This window comes from Hemitrygon akajei, chromosome 6, assembly GCF_048418815.1.
Source record: "Hemitrygon akajei chromosome 6, sHemAka1.3, whole genome shotgun sequence".
NCBI lineage: Eukaryota > Metazoa > Chordata > Chondrichthyes > Myliobatiformes > Dasyatidae > Hemitrygon > Hemitrygon akajei.
Genome location: NC_133129.1, coordinates 155,124,515 through 155,142,797, shown reverse-complemented (window position 1 = coordinate 155,142,797; position 18,283 = coordinate 155,124,515). Strand labels below are relative to the sequence as shown.

Below are 18,283 nucleotides of genomic sequence, written 5' to 3'. Positions count from 1 at the left end.
TAAAGAAAGTTGGGAACCCCTGATCTATGGAGAGGAGTCACATTTCAGGCCAAGACCCTTCATTAGGACCGGAAAGGATGGGGAAGAAGCCAGGAGCCAAATAAATAGGGACATTATTACTGGCAGAAAATGACCTAAGTTAGTCTTTTCAACAAGATTTAAGAACTGTAAGATTAGCATGCCCAGTTAAAATGATCAGTTAATGATGCAATTGAGCGGCGCAATAAATCACAATCCAACAACTGCTCTTGCACAACTAAAAATACTTCTTAAATCTCTGAAAATACTTCAATTTTAAAAGCAGCAATCTGAAAGTCATTCATCGTTTCCATCAATAATTAACGTTTCAATCCGATACAGTTTCCAAGCAGGTTGCTGAGTAATACTGAATCAAGTTTCAACATGGTTTTTAAACTGACTGCAGAGGTATAAACATTTACATTGCTTGGTGCTGTAAAACAAGGGGATCGACACACAACACTACAGAGAAATAGAAACGACTTTAACAATTACTAAGAAAGCTGCTTCAAGAACTCTTTATGGGTAAGTGCAGTGATCCGGAATGGCATGTAGGCAATAAAACTGTGTGCAAATTAGTGCCAAAAGGAAACTTCGGAAACTTAATGGACAATATTCAGAATGCACACAACAATGTTAAAGTGGTCAAAACTAGAACACTTTTCACATGTTTCGAACCACAAAATGAGTGAATCCAAGCACCGAAACGTGTGTGTGCCCAATTTACCACCAACTCCACTTATTAGAATCGTTAAGATTGTGAAAGATTTGTACAGATTTATGTTCAGCAAATTAGTTTTTCATTCAGACCCCAAGTTTCTTAAGTAGATTCTTCTGGGAATGGATTAACACAGCACAGAATGCTAGTAAAACAATTATACAATTATTCATTAAACAATGCTATATGGACTAGTGTATGGATTTAAATTAGATAGCTAATTGCCCCAAACAAGTAATTAATTAGCACCCCTCAAATAAACACAGTATTTCAAATCCGCAACTTTCAAGTTTCAAAACTAACACGGCTTAACAGACTCACATTAGGGTTTTTGTCTTCATCATACTTATCTGAATGATAGGCAGTATAATCTTTCTGAAATGTTCCACAAAACTTATTAATTTCATTTCCTCTTTTAGATAAATAAATACTTGACTGAAGGTGCTGGAATGTTGAATTCAGCTCTGCATGAGCCACGGTATCTATCAATCCATTAGGTAAAGGTTTGTTCTGATGTTGTAGCAGTCTGCTGCCAGCACCTCTAGAGGTGGAAGCCGGGCAAGGGGCACCAGCGGTTTCAGCAGCTTGATCAGGAGACTGAGAGAAGACTTGGCTGAGGTCCAACCCCAAGGTCTGCATGGAGCCACCATGCCGAAGTGCATTCACCATCTGAGCGAATATGCTGAACATTCTGTACTCATGCTCCCTTTCCAATTCCATCCGACGCTGCTCTAACTGCATCCGCCTGTCTTCCAGTTCCATGTCCCGCTGCATTCTGCGTTCCTCCATTTGCAAGAAACGTTCCTCCACTACTCTCTGTGCGGTCAGAAACTTGAGAAGAATGTCATCCAAGGGATCCTTCACCCGGGTTGGCTTCCTTTTCCGCCGAAGCCTGTGAAGGGTAGAAAACGCGGGCCCTGAGGTGTGCATTCCCGAGGAGCTGCCGCCTAGATTTGGATTGCCATAGTCTGAAATAAAGAAATGCAGATTTGATCAAAAGCACCTGGTTTATTTTTCCAAGAAAGTGCAACACCACAAAGAAAATAAGGATATATTAATGAGCAACATGACAATGATAGAAATTGAACAATGAACTGACTTGTATGTCAGTCTGAGCTCATTGGTATCATCAGAAGGTCCCAAGTTTGTTCGGTTTCAGGATTCACACACATTATAGGTGATCTCTTCTCTCAAATACCCCCCCCCCCCCTCCACCTGGCAAAGCAGGCCCATCAGAACACAACCATAAATTCCCCTATACTTCATATACAACAACTTACAAGTAAATGACTGCTCCTCCAATTAACCGGGCAATAAAACATCAGACTGTTCACATCCCTAAAATGCATAAATAAGCAGTAGAATTAAGGGCTAGCTGTACTGAAATCATGACAAATGGAATTATACTAGGTTTTGGATGAGACTTTGGCAATCTTAAGTTTTCATATTAGCAGGGAAGTTCTCCCAATATATTGGTCAGTATTTTTTCCTCAGTCAACATGATCAAAAACAGATGATATTTATCACATTGCAATGTTGCTTATAAGAATCTGTTGTGCACAAACTGTCTGCCAGGTTTCCTTATACTGTGCAGACAGTTTAAACAAAATACACTATATTGGTTATAAAAACATGTTGTGCCAAGCTCGGGCTGTGAAAGAGCTATTTAAACATAAAGTTAATTATTTTACTACTCTAACCATCAGAAGGAAACAGAACTTTACAGACTTACACTCCACTTTATTTGTTTAGAATTCACTCTTATTCAGTCTATTCCTGGACAAACACATCAAATCTATGACAGCCTAAAACTAATCTATAAAGAATTACTGAACAAGCAGCCAATGAGACTCTTCGCCACAGTCTACAGACAACTGCTTGATTTCCAGAACCCTCGAACAAAATCATGCCTTCAGTTTGAGCCAAGCTTGTTTCACCTACAATGTATTCTCCTTATAGGGCAATATGTAAGTATCCAAGTAGCTACCGACTTTCTAATTAACACCTTAGGTCTTAAGGGCACATGATGGTAGCGCTTTAACACTTTGTTGAGAATGGATTATAAAGCAGTATGGTTTACTGCCCTTTCCAACTGTAGGTTTTCGCAAATAAAACAGAAGAGGTGTTTTGTGTTTCCGAAAAGCTGTAGCAAATCATTTATTGATCACTGAACACAAGGTGCACTAAGAACCCTTTACATAGCAACGTCATCACGTCAGACCAGCCTCTTAAAGTGAAACCCCAACTCAATGTTGCTGGTTGTGAATCATGTACATTTCCACTAATTATGTTACCCTACACAACCCTCCAGAGAATTCACTAAAACCAGCACACTGTGAGCCTGGCTAGAGCTCGGACGAGTCACCCAGCTCGGGTCCCGTTTTCCATGGGTGGAGGAAGCACAGGTGCCTCTGCCTCATCTAGAGGTACATTCACACGCTCATGGTCATGTTGTGACACCAGGGACAAGGCAGCAGAATACTCCAGATCTTGGTGGGGTGGTTTAAGGTGATCTACTGAAATACGTTCAGGTTTACCTCTCTTATCTATGATAAAAGCCTATTCTCTCCGTCCCAAACCCCAGAATGGGCCATCATAAGGGGGCCTAAGGGGATGTTGGTGTGCGTCATGGGAGACAAAAATAAACGAGGCTGAATGTAGGTCAACAGGAACCCAGGAGTGCTGTGTGCCTTGATGGGAGGTAGGAATAGGTGAAAAGGAATTGAATTTACTGAGAAGGGTGGAATGCTGTTGAGAGGCCGACCACCCGGTCATGGAATCAGGAATGAAATCACTGCACACTCATAACAGCTAGCTGTATACCAATTCTGTTATGGATGACTGCGGGTCCTCTTTTGAAGCACTTCTGAGGCCCATGGGAGATCATGCCAATACTCATCGGCCAGGAAAGTGCTCAGAGCAACCTTTAAAGAGTAGTGAAACCGCTTGCCTAGGCCACTGGGCTGGGGGTGATACACCATGGTGTGATGTAGATTAACTGCCCAGAGGTCTGAAACGAACTGGGGACCATGGTCAGAGGAGATATCAGATGGGGTGTCAAACTGATAAAACCAGGTGTTGATAAATGCCACAGCCACGTCTGTGGCTGTCGACGGTACTAGAGGGACAAACGCTGGCCACCTAGTGGTACGATCCAACATGTTAAGAAGGTGCGTGAAACCGCGGGGGGTGGGGGCAGGGAAGGTGGGAAGAGGACGAACACTGACATGGTCAAATCATTGTTCAGGGACCTCAGAAGGTGCCAATGGTGCCTGGACACGGTGGTTAATTTTTGCTCGCTAGCACTCCACCCAAGCTGTGGTCCAATCACGCCCCTTCTGAGGCCATGCCAGATGCACTCTAAAGCAACCTGTTCTGTGAGGCCTTCCAGCTTGGATGCGAGAGACCACGTTTGGAATCGAAAACAGTATGTTTCCAGTTTGTGGACACAATGGGGTAAGGGCAACCAGTGAAGACATTGCACAGGAGAGAGACCACAGATACCCAGAATTTAATGTCAGCCATCTGCAGGCGCATGACTGCTCTTCTTTGAACTTGGACCTCTGGACCAGTAACATGGTCAGCCGCCATGCTGGCATAGTCAACCCCTATTTGTACGTGGCTGGCCGGGAGAGGCAATCAACCACAGCATTATTTTCCCCCTTGATATGTTGTATATCAGTTGTGAATTCAGATATGTAGGCCAGGGGGTGTTGCAGCTGTGCAGACCAAGGGTCTGATATTTTGGCCATTGCAGGCATGCATGATCAACAAACCCTATGAAATGGCGACTCTCTAAAAGAAAACAAAAATAGTGGACAGCCAGATATAGACCAAGAAGTTCAAAGCCAAATGTGCTGTACTTCCTTCCGGGGGAAACAGAGCTGCCAGCTAAAGAAATCAAACCGCTTCTACATGCCTCCAACCGTTCATGCACAGCACCCACAGCATAGACTGAAGCACTATGGGTGTACTGGAAAGTGGGTGCGCCAGTAGGGCTGCGTTAGAAAGAGCTCGTTTAGTGTCATCAAATGCCCTGGTTATGTCTGCTGGTCAGGGGTATTGCCTTTAAGCGCATATACAGGGGGAGCACAATTTCAGCAGCTCGTGGAATGAAGAGCTGACAGAAATTTATCATACCTAAAAACTTCTGTAATTTTTTAGTGGTGCAGGGCAGTGGGAAATCCATAATACTGGTTACTTTTGATGGGAGGGGTTTTGCACCTTCTACGACATGCAATGGTTGAGAAAGTCAATAGTTGACAACCCAAACTGGCATTTAGCAGGATTAATAATCAACCTGTGTTGGCTTAAGCGCTCAAAAAGCATGCGGAGATGTGATACATGTTCGGATTTAGATGCACTGCCAACAGTTCATCATCCAGGAAAACAAAAAGAAAATCTACGTCTTTTAATACAGAGTCCATCAGCCTTGGGAAAGTCTGTGCTGCATTTTTCAGTCCAAATGGCATGCCCAGAAACTCAAAAAGGCCCAATGAGGTTATCACAGCTGTTTTGGTAATGTCCTCCAAGCACATATGCACCTAACAGTAGCCCCTAACTAGATCAACTTTGAAAAAAATTAACTTTCAGCTAAACTTGCCAAAAAGTCTAGGACGTGTGGGATCGGGGGTGGTGGCCTTGTTAATGCGCTGGTAATCGCCACATGGGTGGCGATCACTATTGGATTTAGGGACCACATGGAGAGGTGAAGCCCAAGGGCTCTTCAACCAGTGTACAATGCTGAATCTTTCTATGTTGGCAACCTGAGCCTTCCTGGTTGCCAGCTTTTCTGGGTCCAGTCTACTGTTACGCCTGTGCTTCCCCCCCCCCCTCCTTTTTGAGAATCGCAAGATCGTTATTAAGTCAGGTTAGGAGACCCAGGAAATGAGAGAGAGAGACGTTTAAAATGTCCTGGCCCCAGCGATACAAAGCCACGAAACAGGACATTGTCTCTTGGAGACGGGATTGTGTATTGAATACTGTACGATTCATCGAAGCCCCCAGGCAATGAACCAAGGGAGGTTGGTGGAGGGATTGCATCATCCCAACCTGATTGACATCTGAGACCCTGTGAGTCAGGATAAAAGAGGGTCTGGGGAACAGCCCCTTCAGACGCACCAGAAGAAATGCTAGAACTCCTGTAACAGCGTAATAGCGAAAGCCAGTGGAAAAGCCCACGTGCGTCCTTTTCCATTTGCCTCGGAATTGGTGGGCCTTTACCACGGAAGCACAGCTTTAGCTAACAACAAAGGGGAAATCAGCCCCCAACGACTCTCGAAGGATTGACATCATAAAAGGAATGGGCAAGTTAAACCTCCATCTTTCTCGCCAACCAAAAGCTGCAGCTTGAATGAACTAAAGTGACTTTTATATTTCCATCGCACAATACACTATCCCCTAGACAACGATAGAGCCATTTCTTATTGATTATTATTATACCCGCGCTTTTAGATTTAGTATTGACGACGTATATCATATGTATGTTTGCATTGACATTATTTTTGTGTATTTTTATAAATAAATACCGTTAAAAATAGTACCATCAGACTTCAACGGACCTCTCTATCTTTGCTGGTAAGTTACCCAGTTACGGGGTACGTTACACTACCCACACGTGAGCATGGACTGGGAATTTGGTGCTCGACCCCATGTTTTGTGACTGTGGTGGAAAATGTGGGCTTGGTGAGGTTTGGGAATTCGCCCAGCAGTTGAGTAAACTCACATGAGGTGGTGCATGTGCTTGAGAGAGTCATTGTGGGGAACTTACTGGAGGAGCAGGGTAACGACCCAAAGTCCTCGCCATCCACAAACCAGCAGTTCTTAAGATCAGTTGCTGGGCACACAGGAAATCTGCAGCAAGTAAAAGTCTAACCACTTTAGCCAGAATGTAGTCCCATGTGTAATGTCACCCACTGAATTGGAGCATCACCCATCACGTCCTTTGAGTTTGGATCTTGCTGCCAATGGTGGCTTCCAGCAAGGTTTCATCGCTCTTGCCTTCTCATCAACAGGAAATGCTGGCAGAACACTCACTTGAGCACCCGTGTCACACAGAAAGCGTTGTCCTGAATGGGCCTTCATAACGAATAGCAGACAGGCTTGGCAGCTGGAACCCACTGAGCTGTCCCTATGTGCTGTGGCTCTGTCGAAGCAGCAAGGCAGTCAGCATTTCCTAGCGCTCATACCAAAGCACGCATGTTAAGTTTCACAGCCACGGGCATCCTTATGCTGAGGGCCGGACTTATTGAGGTAGAGAAAGGAGGAGGAACGATGCAGCGTTGCCCAGCTGAATGTAAACTATCAACCATTTTAGCAAGCTCCCTATAGTCCTTCACGGGTACATTAGCAAAGTTGCTGCATGAAGAACTATTTAAAAATAAAACAAGGATGGCAATTTCCCAGAAGAAACAGCATTTTGGTCCATTAGCCCCGAAGGCCTAGCATCATCAAGATGGGGTAAGGAGAGCAACTGTTTGGCGTGCTCAGACTCCAATTATCCATCAGTCTGTAAAAGGTGAGCTTTCATCGATTGATATTTATCATGTTGAGTGTTCTAGTAGACTCACCACACTCACGGCTGTGGAGTTGGTGTCACTGGCAGAGATTTCTTGCAGCTTGTACAAACCAGGCAACGGCATCTTGCTCCCAAATGTCCGGCAGTTTCAAAGCAACTGTGTTGGCTGACAAGTTCAATAACTCTGGAATCATTCTAGAGCATCAGGGTCAACAATGTAGGTTTTCACAAATAAAATGGCAGAGGGATTTTATGTTTCAGAAAAATCACAGCAATTCATTTATTGATCACCAAAAAACTGAACTCAAAGTGCTGTCAAATCCTTTACACAACAACATCATCACATCAAACCAGTCTCTTAAACTGAAGCCCCAACTCAATGTTGGTGGTTGTGAATTATGTACATTTTCCTCCAATTACGTTACCCTAAACAACATACAAGTGCCATTTCGGCAGCAGCTCTAGCTTCTTAGAAGTTTGTCAAGTTTCGGCATGTCAACTAAAACTCTGACAAATTTGCATAGGTGTGTGGTGGAGAATATATCGACTGGTTGCGTCTCACCCTGGTATGGGAACACCATTGCCCTTGAATAGAAAATCCTACAAAAATATAGTGGTTACAGTCCAGTCCATCAAGGGCAAAGCCCTCCCCACCACTGAGCACATCTACATGGAGTGCTGTCGCAGGAAAGCAGCATCCATCATCAAGGACCCACACCACCCAAACCATGCTCTTTTCATGCTGCTGCCATCAGGAAGGAGGTACAGGAGCCTCAGGACCCACACCACCAGATTCATCATGAACCAGAGCGTTTAACTTCACTCACCCCATCACCAGACTGTTCCCACAACCTATGGACTCACTTTCAAGGATTCTTCATCTCACGTTCTCAATATTTATTGTTTATTTATTTACTTACTTTTCTTTTTTTTTGTTTCTCTGTATTACTGTGAAAGATGACAAGAAAATGAATCTTAGGGTTGCACATGGTGACATATATGTAATAATAAAAAATTTACTTTGAACTTTTAAAATTTGGTTTTATTTCCCTTGTTACTTTAAATTTAATTTCTCTTATAAACTGCAACTTCACTGGGTAATTGTTGCTCTGATTAATCAAACATACAAATCAAAATATAGTCAAGTCGAAAAGATGAAATTGCTCCTTGTATTTTTTTCCACACCCTCAAATTATTCTTTAATCTACTAGAACGATGCCGAGCCAATAACAGTCTAATTGTTGAGCAATCTGCAAAATACTTTATCTTCTCCACGGCTACACTTAAGCACCGGACGGCCCAATGACCATTGTACTAAACAATTTTGTTTTCAAATGCCAATTGGGTGCCAATGGAAAATTGCCCTTGAGAAAAGGAGTACTGGAGATTGTTGGGGTCCTTCATCCTACCAAATATAGAATGCACATTCAAATGAAGTCAGGTTCAGCCAATGAAGCATACAATCCTCACTGAAATCCTCATCCCCCTTGCCCATATAACAGCAACCAATGCAGGTTGAATTACAAAATTTCTGTCTTTTCAATGTAACTTACTCACATTAGGTACACTATTGTAGATTTTCCTGATTAATCATTGGGTCTCAATACCACTCTCTGTAACTGGATCCTGGACTTCTTCAAAGTTAAAAGTAAATTAAGTACATATATGTCAGCATATACAACCCTGAGATTCATTTTCTTGTGAGCATATTCAATAAATCTGTAATAGAATAACCACAATAGAATCAATGAAAGACAGCACCAACTTGGGTGTGCAACTGGTGTGCAAAAGACAAAAAGTGTAAAAGTAAAAAAGAAATATTAATAATAAGTAAATAAACAACAAATATCAAGAACATGAAAGTGAGTCCATAAGTTGTGGGAACATTTCGATGATGGAGTGAAGTTGAGTAAAGTTATCCCCTTTAGTTTAAGAGCCTGATGGTTGAGGGGTAGTAGCTGTTTCTGAATCTGGTGGTGTGAGTCCTGAGGCTCCTGTAGCTTCTTCCTGATGGCAGCAGCAAGAAGAGAGCATGGTCTGGGTGGTGGGGGCCCCCGACGATGAACGCTGCTTTCCGGGGCCAATGCTTCATTGAGACATGTTCAATGGTGGAGAGGGCTTTACTAGTAATGGATTGGGTCATATCCACTAGTTTTTGTACAATTTTCCATTCAAGGGCATTGGTGTTTCCATACCAGGCTGTGATGCAACCAGTCAATGTGGTCTCCACCACACGTTCTATAGAAGTTTGCCATAGTTTTAGATGTCATGCCAAATCTTCGCAAACTCCTAAGGAAGTACAGGCACTGCCATGCTTTTTTGTAATTGCGCTTATGTGCTGGGCCCAGGACAGGTCCTCCAAAGTAATAACACCAAAGATTTTGAAGCTGCTGACCCTCCATCTCTGATCCTCTGATGAGGACTGACTCATGGACCCCTGGTTTCCTCTTCCTGAAGTCAGTAACCAACTCCTCAGTCTTGCTGACATTGAGTAAGAAGTTGTTGTTGTGGCACCACTCAGACAGATTTTCAATCTCCCTCCTATGTGCTGATTCTTCACCACCTTCAATTCAACTTATGACAATGGTGTCATCAGCAAACTTGAATATGGTATTGGAGCTGTGCTTGGCCACACAGTCATAAGTGTAAAGTGATCAGAGCAAGGGGCTAAACTCACAGACTTGTGGTGCTCCTGTGTTGAGTTTGGGAGAAAATGTCATTGCAAATTCAAACTGGCTAAGGTCTGCAAGTGAGGAAATCCAGGATTCAACTGGACAAGGAGGTATTGAAGCCAAGATCTTGAAGCTTATTGATTAGTTTTGACGGAATGATAGTACTGAATGCTGAGCTGTGGTTGATAAAGAGCATCCTGATGTATGCACTTTTGTTCTCCAGATGTTCCTGTGTTGAGTGAAGACCCAATAAGACGGCATCCGCAATGGACCTGCTGCTCCAGTTGGCAAATTAACTTCTCAGGCAGGAGTTAATATGTTTCAACACCAACCTCTCAAAACACTTCATGACTGTGGCTTTCTTGACAGAAAGGCCACAGTTGGTCTGGGCTGGCAGAAACATCCCTAGCTCTATCACGATGAGCAACAGCGCTCCCCAGGGTTATTTGCTCAGCCCAATACTGTCCTCACTGCGTCAGCAGCATGAACAATTCAAATCAAATCATCAAGTTCACTGATGACACAGCCGTGGTTGGCCTCATGAACAATGGCAACAAGACAGCACACAGAGAGGTAGTAGAGCAGCTGGTAGAATGGTGTGAGCACAGCAACTTGAGTCTCAACATGTTAAAGATCAAAGAGATGATTGTGGACTTTAGGAAGGTACAGGCTGACCACTTCTCATTGCACAGCTCCTGCATGGAGAGAGTTTGGAGGACAAAGTCTCTGGGAGCGCACATAACGGACTATTTCACTTGGTCCCTCAACACCACCTCTTTGGTCAAGAAAACACAGCTGTGTCTCCACTTCCTGAAGGGAATGAGGTGAGTGAGGCTCCCACCTCACATTTTAACAAATTTTCACAGAAGAACCATCGAGAGTGTTCTGACCAGCTGCATCAGAATCTGATATATGAATTACAAGGCATCCGATGACATCCTTTCAAACGATTGCAAGGTCTACTGAGAGGTCATCAGAGTCTCTCTTTCACCCATCCAAGATATTCATCAGGACCATGATATTTATCAGTATGCAGGGCCTGTCGCATCATCACTGATCACTCCCATCCGTCAAACATCTCTTTAAACAACCCACCATCAGGCAGGAGATACCGTAGCACTCAGACAAGAATTGTAAGAATGGGAAGCAGCTCCTTCCTCCAGGCCATGAGACTTTATCACATGTGAATTTTATCACACAGTCTCATCACGTATAAACACCAACTTGTATCGTACATGCACATTATTAGTAAATTTATTTGTGGTAATATTTTACATGTTATGTGCATGAGTTGTGTTGTGCATCTTGGTCCACAGGAACGCTGTTCCATTTGGCTGTATACAGATGTAAGATGAATGACAATAAACTTAACTTAAACTCGATAAAAGTCTTGTATATGATGAGAATTGTACAATTGATTACCTGTATATCTTAGCTATTCACTTTCGTATTCATTCCCCTGATATGAGGAGAAGGTGAAAAATTCAAAGTATCTTTCCATAAAAAATGGTGAAGGCAGTGATTATCAGAACATTAGAAACTAGTGCAGTTAAAAAATTCAAATACGAAATTGGACAATCAAATTGCATGGCAAAATACATAAAATCCTAAGGAGGTTCAAAACTTTTAACAGTCTTTGAAGGAAGTTTAAAAAGAAAACGCAGAGGGGAAAGAGTTGGAGGAAATATTGGTAGAATACCCTTGGATTTCTGCATGCGGGTTCTGTAATCTGAGGAGTCAGTTACTGTGTGGTGCGTTTCTACAAATCCATGACTCTATTATGACCTTACTTGTAGTGTAGATCTAGAATTTTCCAGGACAAATAGTTTACTTGATTAAAAAAGCATTAAAATGATAAAAGAGTAGCAATATTAATGATGGAGAATACAGAATATAGAGCTCATCAGAGATCTTAGAATTATCTTGGTATGAGATTACTCCTTGATAACATGATTACATGGAGAACTGTAAGTTAGGAGCACAGCTGAGAAATAATTCAGTCCCTTTGAGTGAGTCTGTAAATCCTAAGTGCAATGCATTAATCTTTTTCCAGTGCTCAATATATGAACAATACTACCTTTTTGGTGGATTAAACTAATATATTTTACTTAATGTATTGTCTCATGGGATGAAATCATGTTAACTATTGTCCTGGGGGATACATGTAAGATCACAGAGTCATTGATCCGCAGAATCACACTGCACAGAAACAGAAAAACAACTCCCTTAGATTTGCTTAATTTTGGGTCATAATTAATCTTGTTTAGAGCTATCGTTAAGATTTCTAAGGGCTAAGTCAATCATCCCAAATCGCCTAAAAATCAAAACTGTTGAAAATTTCAAAATGTGAGAAACATTTAGCAAGATAACATCAGTGGAAAGAGTAAACTCCTCAGAGTGAAGACACTGCATCAAACCCCTTTTCAACCAGGGAAGTGTACTTCATTTCACTGCTGCCTGACCTGCTGAGTGCTTCCAGCATGTTTTGTTTATCCCCTAACTCATTGTGTTCTTATAAATTTGTCTACTATCCTTCAGAGAAGTCCATCATGCCTCATGTTATTGTTGCTTTTTTAAGACTTAGCTAACAATTTTTATGATTGGTCAAATTCCCCATGATTGCAGGTGCTCTTTAGTAATTCCAAGGATTGCTAGTAAGCTTTTTAGCTTTGTGGGTTTCATGAAATTTATTTAAACTTCACAACCAAACAAAAATTCCTAACTTCTCAATTGTCACATTCATTAATACAGCAACCTGCTTCTGTGCTGGAATGTTAACATGGAAAACTTGCTTAAATCTTCCTGACTGGGACACTGGAGTTGCAGTTTGGAGCATGGGGTTACTACTGAACAACAGTCAACAATGCAGAAACTAACGTTAGCATTGTTGTTAACAATCTTGCATCAAGGAAACATTCCAGAATTTCAATGAAGACGCAGAATGGTAAATAAATACCTCCTTTTACAAAATGCAGACTGAAGAAAATTACAAAAGATGGATAATTTTTGAAAGAAACAGCATAAATGTAGGATAATAATTTTTCCAACTTAAAATGAATGTATCATACTGAAGGGTATATTAAAAAGAAAGGCAAAAGCACTTTGGATAAAACAGTCTGCAAGCACACAAAGATTGAATGGTAAATCACCCCGATGGTGCAGATGTTTTTCAATATAGAAAAATCCATCTGAGTTATATCAACTTCAGACAAGTATATGTAACAGAGTTTGCCTTCCCAGTGTTCAGAATGGAAAGACTGAAGGTCTAAATTCATAAGACTTTGTAAATCAGTGGCCATTATCAGGGGGAATGACTGTAAAAGTGAACATCTCAGGTTTACAGCTAAACTACAGCGCTATTCTCGTAGAGTGCAAGATCTTTACCAGCATCGTCTAGTATATTGTGCCCAGTGTGTGATACATAATTCTAAGGTTAATAAAGCCCTGAAAAGATTCAAAGCAGGGTTCTGAATTAATACATAATTGTAAGTGGTTAACAGAATTGTAGCTAAAGGAATAAGTTAGTCTTTGGTGGCTACTGCAGAGAACAAACTCTAAGTTGTACACACTTCCTATTACAAATGGATAACTGGTCTTTTCTGACTAATTTTCCAAATCCTTATATTCAGCATTAATGCCTGTTATTCCCCTTAATAAGATCAAACTGATATTAATTAACCAAAGTGCCATTTAAAGAGAGAAATGGCATAATTCAATGATGTTAAATCCTCCAGCATCATGTGAAGACTCATACAAAGGCTTCATGAGACGAAACAATGTCAGTGAATGGAAACACACATTTTATGACTACAATTCCACTGCAATGTTGGCTCAGCAAGAAAAGTAAGGGTCTGATGTACACTGAGGATTGGATTTTTTGTGAAATGCACACTTTTTAAATCAGACTTTACAGATCAAAATAGGTGTTTTAATATCTTGAACATAACTTGAGAGAACAGAAAATAAAAAGATAAAAACTGAAGGAAAATGAAAGCAAGAGCCAAGGACAGAAAGAGATGCCATAGGCTCAAGTGATATGACCAGAGAGGCTGGAGATGGGCCAATGGACAATTCAGGGGGAGGACTGAGAGTTATAGGTCTACAGGGTTATCGTCCCAAGGTAATAGCTTGAAATGATTAACACTGGAATGGAGCCAAGGCGTTTCTTGAGGAAACTGGATAGGAGCTGAAGAGGAGCTGAGGAAAGAGAAGGGAAAGAAAGTCAAGAAGGTGAGAGAATAAGAACAGCCAGCAGTGGTGAAAGAGAAATGGAAATTAGAAGTGAAGAGAAAAAGACAATAAAATATCAGAGGAAACTGTTAAGTACCAACCTGATGGAGAAATGGTATTCTCTGTTGGAATATCCACCCTAATAGCTGATGATCCATCATGTTGCCCTCCTTCCAACAGACTCCCATCCATTCCATGATCATCTCCACTCTGCTGGAGCACAAGGGAGGGCGGTGGTTCAGGAGTCTCACTGTGCTCATCCGAATCCACTTCTTCACATTTAATATCCATTAGTTCCTGAGGATGATGTGAATGAGAAATACCAAGTGGAGGAGAAGTCAAGTGATGGTGGTGGTGGTGATGAATATACCCATCTCCTGCTGCCAGAATACCTGGTGGTATTTGTTGAGTTATCACTGTGTTACCCACAGTACTATAACAAATATTTGGTCTGTTGGACAGCACTCTGTCCATCACCTCAAAGAACTTCCAGGTTCTGCCGCCCCTGCAAATCTTGTTGTTGTCCTTAATTCTTCTATACTCAAGCTTCATCTTTTTAATCTTCTCCCGACACTGGTCTCCTGTTCTGTGGATACCTTTTTCCCTCAAGACTTCAGCTATCCTGTTGAAGACATGCTGATTCCTCAGGCAACTCTCCAACTCCATCTGAACAGATTCATCAGCCCAAAGCTGCAGCAACTCCACGACCTCAGGATCTGACCAGTTACTTCCTCGCTCATATTTTTTGCCTCGGAAATCCATCACATCTCACTAGGCTGGAAGACATTATGCAAAATTATATTTTTTAGATGTTCATCTGCAATGTGATTTTTCAATCCAGCAAAACATATTAAGTGAAATGTTCACATGCACAATCAAGTCATGACAGATCTTTTAAACTATCCAATGCAAGATCCATCTATTAATTATCTGCCAACTACGAAGAAAGATATTAGCTAGGAGCAGCTTGGTAAAATAACATCTTTTATATACAATAAATCAGAGTAGATGTGTGGTTATCATAAAACCAAGCTGATGTTGCAGTTTCAAACACAATTTAACTGAAAAATTCTAAACCTGTTCAGTGTTACGATTATGTGAATTATACAATGCATAGGTTATAGATATGCTTAAGGAGGAATGGACCTAATTCACACTGACACCCAACAAGGAAGAAAACTGATCTTGGATGACAGAGAACATTCCTGGTCTGGTTTGTGCAGAAGATACCATATAAGCCATACTGCATTCAAAACTGTTTTGATGAAAACAATTTATTATTAATGTTACTGATTGTTGAGAAACTGCTTTCATTCTTACAAGAACATATTTCTTTATGTTCATTTATTAAAAATAAGAAACAGGAAGGGTAGGCCAATCAGAGCATCAAGTGTTCTCAGCTATTCAATAAGATGATAGTTGATCCAATCTTGTCCTCAACATTAATTTCCTGCTACTTCTGCATACACGTTAACTCCCTTGTAGTTTAAATGCATGTCAAATTCCACCTTAAATATATTCAATGACTTACCAATCTTCACAGATAAACAGAATTCTTTCTCTGCCACCTATTGCACACTCCTTCCGCTGCACTCTACCCTTGCTATTCCCAACATCTCTTCCTCCTGCCAGATTTACAAACTCACTCTCTGCTCCACATTTATGATTTACAGTACTGTACAAAATTCTTTTGAACCCTAGCTCTATATACATGTGCCTAATACTTTTGTACAGTACTGTAAATCAGATAGAAAAAGAAAATGTAATGCCAGAACACTACATCAGAGTTCAGAAGTAGGTTCGAAACAGAGACTAAAACTAAAATTTTAGGAAAGAAATCAGCAACTTCTTCAGAAAACAGGATAAAATTTGAAGAGTAGTGCAAGTCAACACCCTGGAATCATTTTTGAATCACTGGGATGGTTTAATGAGAAAATGAGAATTTGTATATTTTCCCTGACATAATCCACTATTGTTGCTTGATGGTTGGGGGCATTTTCACCAATAACTTGAAATAATTTCTGTTACTACTTCATAGACTTCCAGCATCTGCAGTCTTTTGGAGGGTGGGGTGTGTTGAACAGGAAGCAATCACTTGCTAAAGTTAGGTGCTCTTTATAGGTCAGACAACAATCTGACCTGCACAGCTGTATAATCAACCTTTTGGGATCAGCTTTGGTTCAACAGATCACTAGCACATGATGGAATCAGAAAGTTTGGATTCAAATCCCATCCCAAGAGGTTTTTTAGCACTTAAATTTAAGCAGCACTGAGAAAGTGCAGAATTGTGTGTGGTGTCATCTTCTGGTTAAGTTGCAGCTCAGTCTGCCCGCTGAATTCTATTACCTCAAAGAGGAGCAGACAAGTTGTCACTGATAATCTGGCCCAGCATTTATCCTTCAATCAACATCTGTCCATTGTCACTTGGTTATTATGATGATTGGTACCTTAAGGTTGTTATTAAGGAGATGGAAGGGGGATAAGCTCCCACTGTCTATTAAATGTTTCCAATGACGTGTGTCTCATATAGCTTCTAACAACCTAGTTCAGCTCCTGGCCTTCACGTGTGGCTTAGCTGCTAAGCCCAGCAGAACCTTCTACTGACCGGAGAAGGGGCAAAGACAGGTTAATAGCGCCTAAGAACCAGTCGCTTCAGGCAGAAGGGGTTTGACAGCCATGGTTGGCAGCTCACCTAGAAGGAAAACTTTGATCTCAAACCTCCGCTACCTTGCTGCTATACCCACTCATAGGGAAGACTTTGGGAGTACATCCTGGGAAAAAATCCGGAGCTGGAGTCCCTAAGGCAGTCTTACGTAGAATTCAATGCTGACTGGCAACTCCTATGATGCTGCTGGTGCCAAACTGTGTCGGTCTCTGACATTTATTTGGATTCATCAGCTGTGTAGGACCCTGCTACATGGGCAATGCCTGCTCTCATATCCTAGTGCCCTGGCTTGCGTATCATGTAGACAACAGGGACACAACATTCATGGTCAACCCTGACCAACGGAGGGCTGCAATTATGATGCTTGCCCGTCTTATTTCCTACATCAATGACTAGTTTAAAAAGTACTCCATTAACTACAAATGGATTCTAATGTTCCAAAAGTTGTTGAAGTTGATATTTAAATGCAATCTTCCTCCTAACCAAAGTTAACAAAGACTGGCAGATTTTCTTGCAAAAAAAAATTCATCCCTTAAAATTTGGAAAGAAATTGATTTTAAAATGGAAAATGAATGCAAATCCATGATTCCCCATTTTGGTGGAACACATGATTGTGTGTGGAGACCGATTCTGCCGTAAATGTAAGAACTGTCAGCATATGCAGGCTGAGTTGGACTACTTGTTTGGAGGCAGTGCAATAATTTAGTAATAAATCTTTTCTGGTAGCAAGATAGCGGTCCACAATAACAGAAACGCATAGCTCCGCAATCAGCAAAAACCTTCAAATAAAGTCTGTCATAATCCCCATCACAAAACAAATGGAAATCTTCGTCTTTAAAATGCAACAGTTAATTATCCTTGCATTTTGGCTAGGTTTTTATTTTGCCACTTCCAATTTCATCCAACGTCTCTGCATTTTGTTTCAGAACTTCAGTGGGGCAGCACATCACCTGGGGGAGTTGTCAGTCGGTTAATCTCCAAGTACCAGATGCACCGACCACGGCTTTGCTTCATCCCGGGTTTGTCTCGCCCGGATCCGCCGACTTCTCCCACTTGCTTGGCGGCTGTGTTGGCCAATTTACCTCATGAACGTGATGATCTGCGAAGACCCTGCCGGCTGCCTTTGTCTGCTGGAACGAGATGCGAAGAGTTAGCAGGGTCCGCACCGGCCCGCTCCCACTGACACAGTCAGACACTTCTTTCGCCACAAGTGATTTACATCCGGGTTGACGGCACATGCGTGCTGTCCTTATTCCGGGATAACTTTGGTCCGTGTCAGTCAGTCAGAGCCAGTGGAAATAGAGCGAGAGAAAGTGAGGGGGAGAGAGAGAGAGAGTTGCAGAGGCGAGGAGGCGCTGAGGTGCACAGCACCGCCGATGGTAGGAGCTGGCAGCACAACACACAGCGTCAAAGTTACAGTGCAGACTGAGACTCACGAAACCACTCACCGCGGGAGCTGTTCT

General features: G+C 41.8%; 1 protein-coding gene across 1 annotated transcript in view; it reads right to left on the bottom strand.

The window, feature by feature from the left end:
• Positions 1 to 18,029, bottom strand: part of accs (1-aminocyclopropane-1-carboxylate synthase homolog (Arabidopsis)(non-functional)) — a 64,031-nt gene extending 46,002 nt beyond the window's left edge. The window contains exons 1-3 of the mRNA XM_073049629.1: positions 17,771 to 18,029; positions 14,257 to 14,931; positions 1,058 to 1,704 (exon numbers count right to left, since the gene is read on the bottom strand). Coding sequence (XP_072905730.1) covers positions 1,058 to 1,704; positions 14,257 to 14,917 — 1,308 coding nt within the window. The 5' untranslated portion in view covers positions 14,918 to 14,931; positions 17,771 to 18,029. The remainder of the gene's footprint in view (positions 1 to 1,057; positions 1,705 to 14,256; positions 14,932 to 17,770) is intronic.
• Between the last annotated feature and the right edge of the window lie 254 nt (positions 18,030 to 18,283).